This window comes from Oncorhynchus keta, chromosome 8, assembly GCF_023373465.1.
Source record: "Oncorhynchus keta strain PuntledgeMale-10-30-2019 chromosome 8, Oket_V2, whole genome shotgun sequence".
Taxonomy (NCBI): domain Eukaryota; kingdom Metazoa; phylum Chordata; class Actinopteri; order Salmoniformes; family Salmonidae; genus Oncorhynchus; species Oncorhynchus keta.
In genome coordinates, this window is record NC_068428.1 from 3,889,059 (window position 1) to 3,903,604 (window position 14,546).

Consider the following 14,546-nt stretch of genomic DNA (forward strand, 5'->3'; position numbering starts at 1 on the left):
AGGAAGTATAAAAGTGTCCAAGAATAATATCCGTATAAATTGTCCTTTGAGAAATGGTCATTGATATGCAACGGGACCTCACTATGCCTTCAGTTGTTCTGAACGCTATTGGCATTGTCCAAAATATTTCTAAACAAACTGACCTCTGACCTGTCCATTACAAAAGACAATAGATTATTTTTAACCCTTGATCATCCTCCACATAACACACAGGATAGCTATGTGGAGTTCCTAAAGCCGATGACAATGGCTTGATGATGCAAACGCCACTGAAGCCCTCCCTTACCCACATGGACAGCAGACATTTATTGTTTCATCACAGAGGGAAAAATCTTTTGATCGGATTAAAAATAACTTTTTCCACTGTTTTTATTGTAAGTTATTAATGGAACGTTCCCTAGACCCAAGGGATGTGACTGCCTGGCACGGGACGCTGCAGAGGGGAGGACGACTCATAATAATGGCTGGAAGGGAGTAAATGGAATGGTATCAAACACATGTGTTTAATGTATTTGATACCATTCCACTGATTCTGCTCCAGCCATTACCATGAAACTAGTCCACCCCAATTAAGGTGCCACCCACATGTGCTGCCTGAGTATGTATGTGTGGTACCACAGGCTGGCAGAGGACACATCTAATGGCTACCACTGGGATAACAGTGAGAGGATGGGATACCGTCGCTGTTTACTGTGTGCCTTCAAACAGTGGGGTCTCTCATGGAACCTCTTATCAGAATAAAACCCATTGGGAACATCTATTGTTTTGACATGGGAAAACATCAAAGTGGACAGACATGGTAGTGATAACATCAGCCATTTAGCAGACGCTTTTATCCAAATTGACTAAGTCGTGCTTGCGTACATATTACATTTGGGTGGCCTTGGGAATTGAACCCACAACCCTGGCAGTGCAAGCACCATGCCATACCAGCTGAGCCATACAGGCATATTAATAAGAGAGACATTCTTTAATGTTAATTACTTCAACTTACCTTGTCCAAATTTCAACTTTCATCCAACGTGAACAAGTTGACATGTTTAGATACAAATCTCACAGTCCAAAGAAAGTTGAGCAAACTACAGTATGTTAGACCCAGATTTATCATTGTATTATTGCGTCATTTTCTCTACATTCCCTGTGTTGTTACTCAGCTATTAGTACATTTAATATATCCTCTAGAGAGAGAGCTAAAGCGTTCTTCTGGTAAAAGATGTAATCAATGAATGCCTCCTAATGTACCATTTCCTGAATTGAGTCTGGACCGGACGTCAGATGGCAGCAACTAATGTTCTTTCCCAACTCACTGATTCACAATGTGCTCCACTTTACGAACTAGAAACCATATAATTGGACATCTAAATGTCCCAAAATTTAGTCCATACAAGTTTATTTTTGCGAGGAAAAGAAAAGCTTTTCAAACCTATGAAGAATAGCAGAATCATTTCCCCTTACCTGTTCTCAATGGTACCACATCACAGGTGACGACAGGTCAAAAAGGAATATCTCAGTTACTGAGAATCAAGTCCCAGAGTAAAAAGTCTCTCCTCAATGTCTGTGTTCTTCAGCTACCTTGACTGTGTGTGTCAAAAAGAGACATATCAAATGTAGATGATATATACTCTCACCTCTTACTTTTCTCTTTTAATAACTTGTTTCCCCTCTTCTCTCCTGTCAAAGCAACAGAGGCAATGCAAGAGGCGTCTGAAGATGAACACCAAGCTTTGTCCTCTCCCGAAGTTTGGGCCGGCAGAGTCTTTCACAAACTGAGAGGATGAGAGAGAAAAGCGAGAGAGAGAGAGAGAGAGAGAGAGAGAGAGAGAGACCAGCAAGCAAGAGGAGGTGGTCAGAGCTGCTTTTGTCTGAAAAGTCAGATTTTCCTTCAAATGGAGATATCCAAAGTAAGATGGAGAGGAGGGTAGAAATGTGGAATATAGCCTTTGTCAGGTGCCAGGACCCTGCCTTTTCCCCTTTGTTCCTGGGCAGGAGAGTGTAGAGCTTTGAGTGTAGCAGAGTCTGCCTGGGCTATATTTAACAAGTGTTCTCAGTCACTCATGGCTGTTAGCAGCTGAGCAGATTGAGGGAAGCTTTCCCAAGCCCCTCTGACAGCTGAACTATCCCACTCTGAAGCAGGCAGGGGAAGTCCAGCTCCACCACTCCCGCCATAGCAGAGGCAGGGTTAGCAAGGAGGGCTCAGTCTCTGCCTGGTTAGTCAATTCACAGTCATCTTTTCTAAGAAGCAAATGAGAAAATCGCAGGTAAATAATATAAGATCACCAGTTTGCCTTCAAACATTTGAGTATGAGAAGTTAGTTTATTGTTTTTGTGTAAAGGTGGTTTCACTTTATGCATCCATTTGCTTGCTCAGCAATTTTTCCCTAGAAGGATTAGACCACTGATACTGTACAGGGGCCAAGTTAACCTTTTCAAACAAAAATGATTTATTGAGAGCCATAAATGTGAGAACATTTGTTCCCAATAAAACCAAGTCAAAACAAAGCATTACAAATGAGAAGCAGTGATACACTCCTGTGAGACTTCTGCTGCGGTAGTGTTACAAGCGTGACATCTAGCCTTAACAAACATAGGCTCTGTTGACACCAAAGTGTTGTAAATGTCATTGTCTAAGGGTGTATGACCTTGTTCACGCTGTAATTGACAATGGCTCTCGCACCGAAGCCACTTGAACAACACGTCTTTCTTTAAAGTGATGGCATTTAAGGAACATAAGCATTCGTTGTGAGAGTAACTCCAGCGGCATTACCAGTCACCATTGATATAGATAGGAGTAATCAATCCCAACCTTTTGTCAACTCTCTCCAATAAAACTAGCCTAAAGGTCAATCAATCAAGCCGGTTCTATAATGACACATGAAAGCTGGAACTTCAGACAGGTGCTAAGTTGCTAGGTCTCCTTGTTGAAATATGGTATCTAGTCTGTCTGTCTCCCAAATGGCAACCTATTTCCTATGTAGTGCACTACTTTTGACCAGGGCCCATAGGGTTCTGGTCAAAAGTAGTGCACTACATTGGGAATAAGGTTCCATTTGGGACGCAACCCTAATGCTATTCAATACCTCGGAAACAGATGTACAGTATGTGTTCACACAGAGGTCTTATTAATGCACAACTCATTATACTTGAACCACACGCCCCAATGAAGTCATAAAGTTGGTGTGAGAGGAGATGTTGTTGTTTTAAAACATGGATCCTTCTATATTTTTAGCCGAGAGCTGATGGTGGTCATTAAGATTCAGTGTTGCACTTGTGGATAACATGAGTCACTTGAGACATGGCTGTGAAGTGACCAAACTGTTTCAAAGTCTAATTATTTTATTAAGTAATCTAGTGGTTAGAGATAATTCTTCTGTGTAGATGACATACACTGAGTATACAAAACAATATGAACATCTGCTCTTTCCATAACATAGACTGACCATGTGAATCCAGGTGAAAACTATGATCCCTTACTGATGACACTTGTTAAATACACTTCAATCAGTGTAGATAAAGGGGAGGAGACAAGTTAATGAAGGATTTTTAAGCCTTGAGACAATTGAGACATGGATTGTGTATGTGTGCCAATCAGAGGGTGAATGGGCAAGACAAAAAATGCCTTTGAACTGGGTATGGTAGAGTCCACGCCCCGACAAAATGAGGCTGTTCTGAGGGCAAAAGGAGGGCTGTTTCCCTACAATTCTATCCTAATATCCTTCTATCCTTCTTAATTATTATGTCCACATTCGATCTTCATCCTGACATGTACCATAACAAAAGTAAAATGACAACTGAAAGTTTATTGTATAATTCTTATAAATCTTTCCAGAACTCGAAGGGTGATGGTGTGCTCATAACTGTGGCTATGGTTACAGTCTTCCATTCTCTCCTAATGCACAGGGAGCCGGAAACCAAAGCACTGCACATTACTGACAATTGAGTCAGGGCCTCTCCTTCTCTCTGCTCCCTAATGCTCCGAGATGGTTATCATGGTCAGGACCTCTCTGTTGGGCATTTCATCTGGGGTTACTAAGATACTGATCAAGTCAGTACCTTTTGAAGTCATTTTCAAAATGTTGGTCTACCTTATCCAACGTAAGAGCCCTTCGCTTTTTGTATGGACCCAATACCTTTGCTCAAGATCTTATCGTTTGCAACTGTACAGTTCCTCTGATCAATCAAAGAAATACAGTGAGCAATTCATGTCGTTACCACTGACAATACATTTAGAAATGTATGTGTATAACTCTCCACGACCTCTTTGTAATCAAGCCAAATCAAACTGCAAGGTGCATTGAATCAAGCTCTGTCATTCAATCTAGCTAATAGATACATTGGTGTGTTCCATTGTGAGAAATGCTAAGTGTAGAATTTGATACGGCCCTCAACAGACTCATCCACGGTAAGGCAGAATGAGCAAATAGGCAACAAGGCAGCTCTGTCACATAGCAACCCAGACCTATTTTGGGGAGGTGTTTAAATGTGCTTGTAACCCTCTGATTGGCACACATACACAACCCATGTCTCAATTGGGGTGGCAGGGTAGCCTAGTGGTTAGAGTGTTGGACTAGTAACTGCAAGGTTGTAAGTTCAAATCCCAGAGCTGACAAGGTACAAATCTGTCGTTCTGCCCCTGAACAGGCAGTTAATTCACTGTTCCTAGGCTGTCATTGAAAATAAGAATTAGTTCTTAACTGACTTGCCTAGTTAAATGAAGTTTAAAAAAAAATGTGCTTGTAAAATCAAGGTCCATGTCATTTTTTATTGGCAAGTAAAATCAAAGCAACATTGGATACACTGTACTGAATCCTACGTATTTGGATGAGGTTCAACACTTGTTTTAGATATTATGTTTTCCCCCCATGGGTATCCAGAGGTTCATAATGATATTTTGCCCTCTGTAGATTACATATATCTATCTTCACAAGAGATGGGTTCAGCATCTGTAGCGTGTCACATTTGGCAAATGAAAATGTATCAAATTATTTACATATTCACACGGTTCGTTCTAGGTGTCTGGAAACAGATGTTTTGTGACTTCCATTAAAGGCGAGATCTCTGTCCTCTTTATTGCAAAATATAAATTATGCAACATCTGTTTTGCAGTTTTTCTGGTGAGCGATTTCATGCTGTCATTAGCGCACCATAACGTGCCAAACAAAATAATATCCTATTGAGCTGCAACATAATGTAACATAATGTTTCCGATATGTGTAATGTCTAGCTTGTGCGGAGCTGGCTAGAGCAGTGTTAGATTTTGCAACACACAAAATTTGTTTTGGGAAATCATTAATCATCCGTTAGTAGTAGTGGAGCTTCAGTAATAACACATTAGCTGAGATTTGTGCATTAAATAAGGAGACCCCCCCCCCTTTACATTAGTCTATTTAGCCTTACGTATGAAAGCCCTCATCTGTTTTGTATTATGGGGAACATAGGACCCTTTCAGTTAATATCACATGTCAATGGTACAGGCTGTTAGGCTATGAATATTTAATTATGTTTTCATGCCACTGGCTTTACCATAATGGAGTTTCGGTGGAGACAATGAATAGGCTACTTGACGTTGGGTTTTTACAGTGGGAGCATATGATATAGTAGGCCTATGCATTGGAGAAATGGCTGCATCCAATTACAACAACCAGGAGGCATTTCAGGGCATGCCACTTTACAAATTTGTATCTGATTATTTAAGATAAATGCATACTTTTAAAAAAATGAAATGGAAAGTTATTACATATATTTGTACAGCAGCTCTTTTGTTCTGGGGTATAATGATTTCATTCAGAGCAACAATACAGCACTGAGAAGTGAGTCGGCTATGTGACATGATGAGAGGGTGTTGTACTCAGAGATGGTTCAGCTTCTACTGGAGAGTTGTCGCCACCTAGCAGTTCTCTGCGGTTTGGGAATGGGAATTAAGGGAGGTGGTATTTCTGAATGAAATCAGTTATGCGAACACTGCTGAATAGTAGGGATGGGAAGATAGCTTTTTTCTTGTCTTCGTCAATACATCATATTCTGTCACTTCGCACATAAGCACTTAGTTTCAAGCAGCTTATCACGGTAGATGATTGTAACCGTGGTTCAACTTACTTGCAGTTGTTTAGCCAACCCTTACATTCACAGGCCGAATAATACTACAATGAGGCAACAGCAGCAGAGGTGACGAAGTAGACCCACATGTACTATTGTGATAAATGTTTTTACCTAGCACCGCTGAGTAATAGGCAAATCAATAACGTTGGGCTTTTCTAGCAAATTATTCTTGCCCCATTTACAACTAGCTAGGTACTTTGTAACAATCGAATGGGCACAACGTGTGGTAGAGCTAGCACAATTATTCTGAGACCATTACGGTACATTTGGCAATTTAACTGTTTGTTGGCTGAAAAAAGGTAATCGACACACATTCTGCGTTGTGCGTCGAACCACAAAAGCCAACTCGCGAGCCCTCTGCGAGATTGGGTCGCTGGTGAGCAGCAAACACCATCTGAAAGAGAAAGAGAACATGGAATAAACATGGCACACAACATAAGCTTTTTTGAAGGTAAAGTGAGACTTAAAAAAAAACTAGCTAATTGTAAAGGCAAGGCGGCAATGTTTGTTAGCGATCGCATTCCCGTGTCTCTAAATGAGACGTCGGATCCAGCGCGCGTGCCTCAAATTTGGTTTCAATCCTGTTCGAGAGCGCTAGCAATTAGCTAGCGAGCTATTCCCTGCGGAACTAGCTGGCTACATTTATTCACATAACTTACATCTGAAGCTACATTGTTCACCATGAATGGACATTTCAGAAACAAAAACGACAATAGGCACGATTAAAATGGAATTATCCGAGTCACGTTGCTTTACTGAACGCCGTTTGTAGTTATGCTAGCTACTAAGCTAGCTAGCCCGTGTATGTCTGACTTACCTACCTAGAAGCTAGCTGACTACCTACTAGCTAAACTAACTACCCTTAAATGTAGGAAATGGGACACGGTTTTACTGACATAAGTTTGCGCAGTATTTTACAGGAGTAATTTGTTTACATAAATTATAGCTTGCTGTACCGTGGGGTGAAGTTGTAACTTACTTGTGGACGTATGTACTGTAGATAATGGTCAAGATTGAACAGTCAGACAGCAAGGCCTAGCTGGCTAACGTTAGCTACCTAGACATAATTGTTGACAGGCCTTCATATCAGCTGTACTTTTACATGTCCTTTTGTTTTTCATTTGATAATATTTAAGTGGATCAACCTAACGTTATTTGTTGGTTAGCAATCAACTTGACGCTAGTTATAAACAATACATTATTTCTGTTTTTCAAGGTCTTAAAGCTCAGAGAATGGTTGTCAGTTTCCATTTCAGACAGCGCTTAACAAAGTAGCTAGTCTGATGGTGTTCATGTAAATAGCCAGCAACCCAATAAGGACAAACCATATGCGTTATAATATGCATGCTTATATCAAAGTGCTAACTAGCTCAAAAACAAGGAAGGGAACACTTCTGTAAGCACCATGCCAGTGTGGAATGTGGTGTCTCCAAATTCAGTGTGTTGGGGGTGGGGGAGTTGAGGCTATAGGTATAGCTACGGTATATCATCTGCACATAACTCTTAACAAGACCAACACTTTAAATATATTTAGCTGTTAACACTCGTAGTCATGACCAATTAAGTAATAGGCCTAAGTTGCCTGTGCTACAGACTGTGGAGCAAGGAAATAGTTAATGAGGACAGTATGCAACCCAAAGGCATATTGATAAAGGCAACCCCTGGAATAACTTTGTTTATTAGTTATTTCTATACTAAATTACTAGCTTTATAGACAGATTCTAAAGGGAGTCTAAATGTAATTCTAGAAAACTCAACCAAAAAAAATGAAAATCTTCAATTATAAATAACTAAGTGCCTACAGTGGGTCAGCTAAGTGGGAAATATCTTGCTGTACCTAGCATGGGCTGTCTTGCTGCAGTCTGTCTGGCAACAGTGCCCACAGTGTTGAGAAGGGAACAAAGCTGCAGTGACTGTGTCATTGAGCAATGGGTTCAAACCACCGAGCCAGACTCAAAGCAATCCTTCAACTGCTGTGCCTATCTATGACTGACCAGCCTCATTCATTTAGACTACTGATGGTGTTGTGAAGAAGGTGGGCTAACACATGTAGGGTGGAAGCCTTGATTTCATCCTTACAGTGTTAAGAAATCATAGCTAGTCGGGTGAAAATGGAACGAGCTCAGTGGTCAAGCCATGACCTAATTATCTAGGCTACAGTTGGTGTACTAAGATCCGGTATAGATACATTTCTAACTGTTAGCCTAAACACTTACAGTGACAGTTTTTGACAGCAAAATATAGACCCTTTGGCTAACTGCCACATCCACAGCTTCACTGCATACCCTGCTGCTGTGCCACATAGTATTTATTGGAAAACATTTTAAGTGCTTCCTTGAAATGGTTTCCTACAGTGGTGAAATGTCTATCCTCAGATATTGATATGGAGAGGCCTACAGTTATGTGATTGCACAAAACACACCTACTCAAAGCATCATGCAAATAACTTTTTGTGAAATACCGCCATCCAAAATCTGTTTCTGTCGTCTCTAAACCAGCTATTGTGATTGTCGTGAGATATTACGACTCCACCGTGTCTCATTTTCGTGCAGCATGGTGTTACACCTCTAAGCCTGTTACACATTTATGATGAGAGTCACCATAGGAAATTAGTCTTGTCGTCCACAGAGAGGGGGGAGTAGCTCCTTGGCAAACACCTGCTCTGTTGTCAGCTGCCGCTGTGTCTCCTCTGCTTACAGTTTTATCGCAGACACGATTTAAGCTTTATTCATCATGAAAGGGGTTTTCAGTTATTTCTTTGTTGACTTGACTTTAGGTTGAGGCTATTTGGCTTCATCTTAACATCAGATTCATTATCTAGTTTTAGGATTACTCATGAATCGAAGTTCTCTTTGATGATTTGAATTATGCATGTGGTGCTAATACAAGCAGTGTTGAAATGATTACTGCAACTCCTAGAAGTGCACATGATCGTTTCAACTGATGCCCTCACTTTCCCGTCGTATAACTGAACTCATTCAAGTTGTGGTTTATTATATTCAAGCTCTGGATAGATCAGAGGCCAGGCGAGATGGAGGGTACAAGCAGAACTGGAGCTTTTCTCTTTCTGAAGGCAGTGAAGAGGAGAGGAGACATGAGTAAGCATTTCTCCTCCGGACCTCATTTCAACACTCAGCATCGCTGCATTGCATCAATTTCACCCTGCCACCCGCCGTATCCACCAGTCTGACAGACCCAAAGATTCTTTCTGTTCTGTTTATTAGTATTCCCACCTGAGAGCCTCCCTGCCACCAGCTTAATATACAGATATGGCCACATGCACACGCACTGTCTGCATGCAGTCTGTTTTGTAATAGAAGTGTGTAGACTGTAGAAGTGTTTTACACTAGGGATACAAACTGACAGTGATGTTACTGTAAAACTACATGTATCACAGAATCATGTGGTTACATATGACATTGTAATTCAATAATTGATGTAATCTAGTAACTTAAGGAATTACCCAATATATTTATCCAATGGTTTGAGCTAAGTGGGCATAAAACCAAGGCATTATCTAACCACGCTCTTCCACTCCTTTTTCTCTTCTTTTTTCCTAAGCTGCACATCGGTGGTGACCACGAAGGAGATGGATGGACAGCAGCACTCATCCCCAGAGGGGCAGAAGGTACTGTAGGCTACCTCCCTCACTAAGGAAAGCCTTATCTTGCACCCCTCCGCGTTACTCGCATTTATGGCATTGTTGCTCGCAGCAGGCTACAGGCTTTCTGCTCTGTCCTGTTGGTGCCCTCTGCCGTTCTGTCTCACCTCTCTCCCTTTTTATATGTCCTTATTCTTTTCTTTCAGAACATTTCATCCGATGAAATTTATTGTGAATTTGATATTATTTTGGGGTATTATTACTAAATATTCAAAACCTGTTTCTCTTGTCTCAACTGAACAGTGAATACGAACATCAGCTCAGTGCTGTTTTTGCCATAACTTTACCGGGTTGTATCAGCGTTTAATGCAGCATCACTCAGGCATATACTGTATGCTCTCAGCAGAAATGCACTGCAACATACTTTATGTAATCAGATCCTCTTTGTTAATTCTCTTCTTTGTTGTCTCTCTCTCCACCAGTCCCCCGCTCTTAGGCACTTCTCTTCTGCGGATCCCCTGAAAACATACGAAAACAGGCCTAATACAAATAATCACATAAGGGCTCTAAACAAACTTGGAACTGGCAAGAGGCTAAGGTATGTCACATCGTTGTTGCTAGTATCTCTCCTGTCCAAGTTGGAACGTTTTGATGACAATGGCAAATATCATAATGAACCAATTCGACCTGTATTCAGTGAAACCCGGCGGATGTTGTTTCTCTGCTTTCCTCTCTAGTGAAATCCCATACCCGGTAGCAACGACGTCACCAATGCCGAACAGAACAGACTTTTTAATCGGTAGCCCAACAACGCCTCAAGGGGTCGTTCTACAGGGGAGACACTTTCAGCACACCCACCATGTTCCTGCTGCAATGAGGAAACCTGTCCAAAGGTATGAGCCCTCATGGAAGTTACACTCTAGTCATTCTGCATAACAAAGCATTGAAAGCGACTTTTTTTTCCCCCCAAGTTGCCAGGTAGGGCTGCACCTACAGTCGATCGACGAGAGAACATGTTACTCTCCCTTTTTATGTAAGGGTTTGGCTAATTGCCATCAAGTTGGAGGTGCAGCCCATTTATTCACGGATCATCACCATTATTGTGTTAGACTTGATTGTATTGGTAGACGAGACTTACTCTCTCCATTTTCCTTTCTTAAGCAACCTTGACTTAAAGGAAAGGTAAGACATTGAACCCAGTGGATTTTCTCAGCCATGCTTTGTGCTGCAACCACTCGTAGTGAGCTGAATGGTCTGATCTCTTTGTCCTGTTCTGACTTTGCATTTCATGTCATGCTGTAGTCAAAGCAGTAGTGCCTGTGCCTATGTGCATTTGTAATTTTTAGCTAACTTAATACCCTGCTCAACCTGCATCCACCCACCTTTGGTCTGGATCTGTAGGGCACTGACTGAAGTCTATTTGCATGGAATATCCCATGTAATGTGTTTCATCATAGCCTTACTCCATTGTGAAATAGCTTCATTAGCGCTCCTACACTTCATATTGCATATTTTGCTTATCTCCAATGATCCACTGCGTATTTGAGTTGTTTACCTCATTTATGGCTGTTGACAAACAAAGTATTTGTTTTAAATGGCTGTGCTTCTGACCAGAGCCGTAGATTTAGACTTATCTAGATATATGGCTGTGCTTCTGACCAAACTGTGCCATTTTTCCCGCAGAAAAGAGTACAGCACCACCCAGCAGCAGATCCAGCCAGTAGAAGTAGAGAGCATCATTCTCACCTGTCCAGAGAGCGCAGGTACATTCACTGTGCCCTTACATTCACTGTATTTCAGGGTTTCCGTTATGAAAATGAGGCGCCGGACATTTGAACGGCAACATTTCAATTTACAGGACATTTGAGTAATGTACCGGACCCATGTGCAGTGGGTGCATAACCTGATTAGGGTGTCCAATCACTGTTCTCAGAATGACAGAAGTCACATTTTAGATCATGGTAGATAATCTTCCCGGAATATGCAAGTCGAGGATGCAATGACGTGTCCTTGAGGATGTTCAAAGAACTGTCCACATTTATATTTTCCTCAGATGACAAAATGAGTAACGAGTAGCAAAATCGCTAGCTTATGTTTTGGCGGAACGCCCGTTTCAAGTTTGGAGAAGAATGTTTCACTGTAAAAAATGCACCTTTTATAATAAAGCATTCCATGCATCATCACATTTGCAGACTTATGTAAGATAGCCTACTATTCGGAATGTGATGAGTAGATTGGATAGTCAAATGTAGGGTAATAATATAACTCGATCACTGTTCGCAAAAAAAGACAGTTCAATGCATGGCTGAGCACGTATAGCACAGAGGCCTGGGCTATAGGCCATATCGTTTACGTTTCTTTGCACGTTTCACATTTCTTGCGATTCTACTGAACTTTATATGACTGGAGACATTAGCAGAATCTTGTTAAATTAAACAAATGACAGGGGGAGCCTACTCTAACACTTGACAAACAATCAAAACATTTCTTGTCCATATAATAGGCCTATGAGAAGGGGATACACAACTAGAATATGACGTCCATCTAAACTGGAGGAGGTAATTATTGTCCAAAAACAAACTTTTAAGTGGCACTGACCCAACAATGATAGAGTGAAAATGTGCAGTGTGCACCAGGGATATGGCTATTGCTCTCCGCTGGTTCCAATATGATAGGCTATAGGCCTGTTGTTCTCTCAACTAAAAGACAGATTAGTCTTTTCATTGTCATCTCTTTACAGCAATAGTTTGGAAAGCAAATGGCTATGTTTTCTTGTGATTGAATGTAGAAATATTGTGATATGCCTGGCTGGGGGCCTGTACTTTTCACTGACAGTCACAACTCAACAACCATCTATTTGGTATTTGCAGTGTACGCTGCCAAAATTGCGCGGGTTGCCTTTCCTCCCGACTGTAGGCAATGCGATTCTTAAAAATCCAAAAAGTGTCTTTTTTTTTTACGGCTAGGAGAAGCTAATGATCCTCTGTGACCAAATCGTGCTTTAGTAACCTATTTTGACATATGGTCTTTATTTATGTATCGACAGGAGTAGGCTAATTAGGCTATATAATTTTGCCAATTTAATTCAGTTTACTAAGGGAAGGCTTAGCTTCCCCTAGCCTTGAAGACGTGCCGCATATGAGCCTATGCCAATCTACTATCCCTCATTGTAGAAAAGTCTACCTATTCTATTGGTCAGCTTGTCGAGAAACAAATAGCCCAAACAGGCTATGGGACGATAGATCCCAAATTCATATAACCAGTTTGCCTAGGCAACATTAACAAACAAAAAAAGTTGAAGCAATGAATCTGCAACATATCAGAACATTTAGCTTAAAATGTTGATAAACTATCATTTCTTAACTTTTTTTTAGCGCAGCAATACGCACAAGGCAGTAGGCTACGTGCGGATGTGCATTTGGCCACTGGACAACAAAAGAAAGTAGAAAACCAATAGCATATGGATGTCTGTATAAAATAATTGCCTCCACGGATATGGTCTGAATTTGCCTAGGCTACTTTGAAGCAAGATTAAACATGTCTCCATAATATGTAGTAAAACGTTCAGGTTTCAAACAATTAAGTAGCGACACTGAACAAAAATATAGTCAATTTCTATGATTTTACTGAGTTACAGTTCATATAAGGAAATCGGTCAATTTAAATTAATTAATTAGGCCCTAATCTATGGATGACTTGGTAGACAGATAAGCATCTGTTGGTCACAGCTATAGTCTATTCAGACCCCTTGACATTTTCCACATTTTGTTACGATGCAGCCTTATTCTAAAATTGATAAAATTGTTTTTTTCCCTCAACCTACACAGAAAACCCTATGTCAAGGCAAAAACAGGTTTGAACATTTTTGCTAATGTAAAAAAAAAAATGGAGTGAAATATTACATTTACATAAGTATTCAGAGCCTTTACTCAGTACTTTGTTGAAGCATCTTTGGCAGCGAGTCTTCTTAGGTATGACACTACAAGCTTGGAACACCTGTATTTGGGGAGTTTCTCCCGTTCTTCTCTGTAGTTCCTCTCAAGTGCTGTCAGGTTAGATTTTTTTTTGTGCCCTTTACCAGATCTGTCTCGACACAATCCTGTCTCGGAGCTCTACGGACACTTTCTTCAACCTCATGGTTTGGTTTTTGCAAAGACGTGCACTTATAATTGTGGGACCTTATATAGATACGGTGTGTGCCTTCTCTAAATCATGTCCAATCAATTGAATACACCACAGGTGACTCCAGTCAAGTTGTAGAAACATCTGAATGATGATCAATGGAACAAGATGCACTTGAGCTCAATTTCGAGTCTCAAGAAAGGCTCAGAATACTTATGTAAATTAAGCATTTCTGGTTTTTACTTTTAATATATGAGCAAAACTTTCTAAAAACCAGTTTTTGCTTTGTCATTATGGGGTATTGTGTGTAGATAAGAATTTATTTATTTATTGAATCCATTTTTAGAATAAGGCTGTAACAATTTTTTTTGTTGGAAAAAGTCAAGGGGTCGCATTATTTTCCGAATGCACTGTATATACAAAAGTATGCAAACACCCTTTCAAGTGAGTGGAGTTTTGCTATTCCAGCCCCACCTGTTGCTGATAAGATAAAAAAAAAATTGAGTACACAACCATGCAATCTCCATAGACAAACATTGGCAGTAGAATGAAGAGCTCAGTGACTTTCAACGTGGTGCCGTCATAGGATGCCACCTTTCCAACAAGTAATTTCGTCAAATTTCTAGAGCTGCCCCGGTCGACTGTAAGTGCTGTTATTGTGAAGATGAAACGTCAGGGAGCAATAACGCCTCAGCCGCAAAGTGGTAGTCCACACAAGCTCACAGAA

At 40.7% G+C, this 14,546-nt stretch overlaps 2 protein-coding genes across 10 annotated transcripts in view; one reads left to right on the top strand and one right to left on the bottom strand.

Moving 5' to 3' along the window:
- LOC118386700 (filamin-A-interacting protein 1-like) overlaps positions 1-2,072 on the bottom strand; it is a 35,810-nt gene extending 33,738 nt beyond the window's left edge. The window contains exon 1 of one of the 3 annotated variants that reach the window (XM_035774432.2): positions 1,456-2,072. The gene's annotated coding sequence lies outside the window, so the exon portion shown is untranslated. The remainder of the gene's footprint in view (positions 1-1,455) is intronic. The other 2 variants (XM_035774431.2, XM_035774430.2) reach the window with 2 other exon arrangements.
- LOC118386701 (sentrin-specific protease 6-like) overlaps positions 1-14,546 on the top strand; it is a 71,777-nt gene that overhangs the window by 46,510 nt on the left and 10,721 nt on the right. For 2 of the 7 annotated variants that reach the window (XM_035774436.2, XM_035774435.2), the window contains exons 3-8: positions 9,101-9,194; positions 9,658-9,724; positions 10,180-10,295; positions 10,435-10,590; positions 10,859-10,879; positions 11,381-11,460. In XM_035774436.2, coding sequence (XP_035630329.1) covers positions 9,101-9,194; positions 9,658-9,724; positions 10,180-10,295; positions 10,435-10,590; positions 10,859-10,879; positions 11,381-11,460 — 534 coding nt within the window. Of the gene's footprint in view, positions 1-5,913; positions 6,163-6,214; positions 6,548-9,100; positions 9,195-9,657; positions 9,725-10,179; positions 10,296-10,434; positions 10,591-10,858; positions 10,880-11,380; positions 11,461-14,546 lie in introns of those variants that run through there. The other 5 variants (XM_035774441.2, XM_035774439.2, XM_035774442.2 and 2 more) reach the window with 5 other exon arrangements.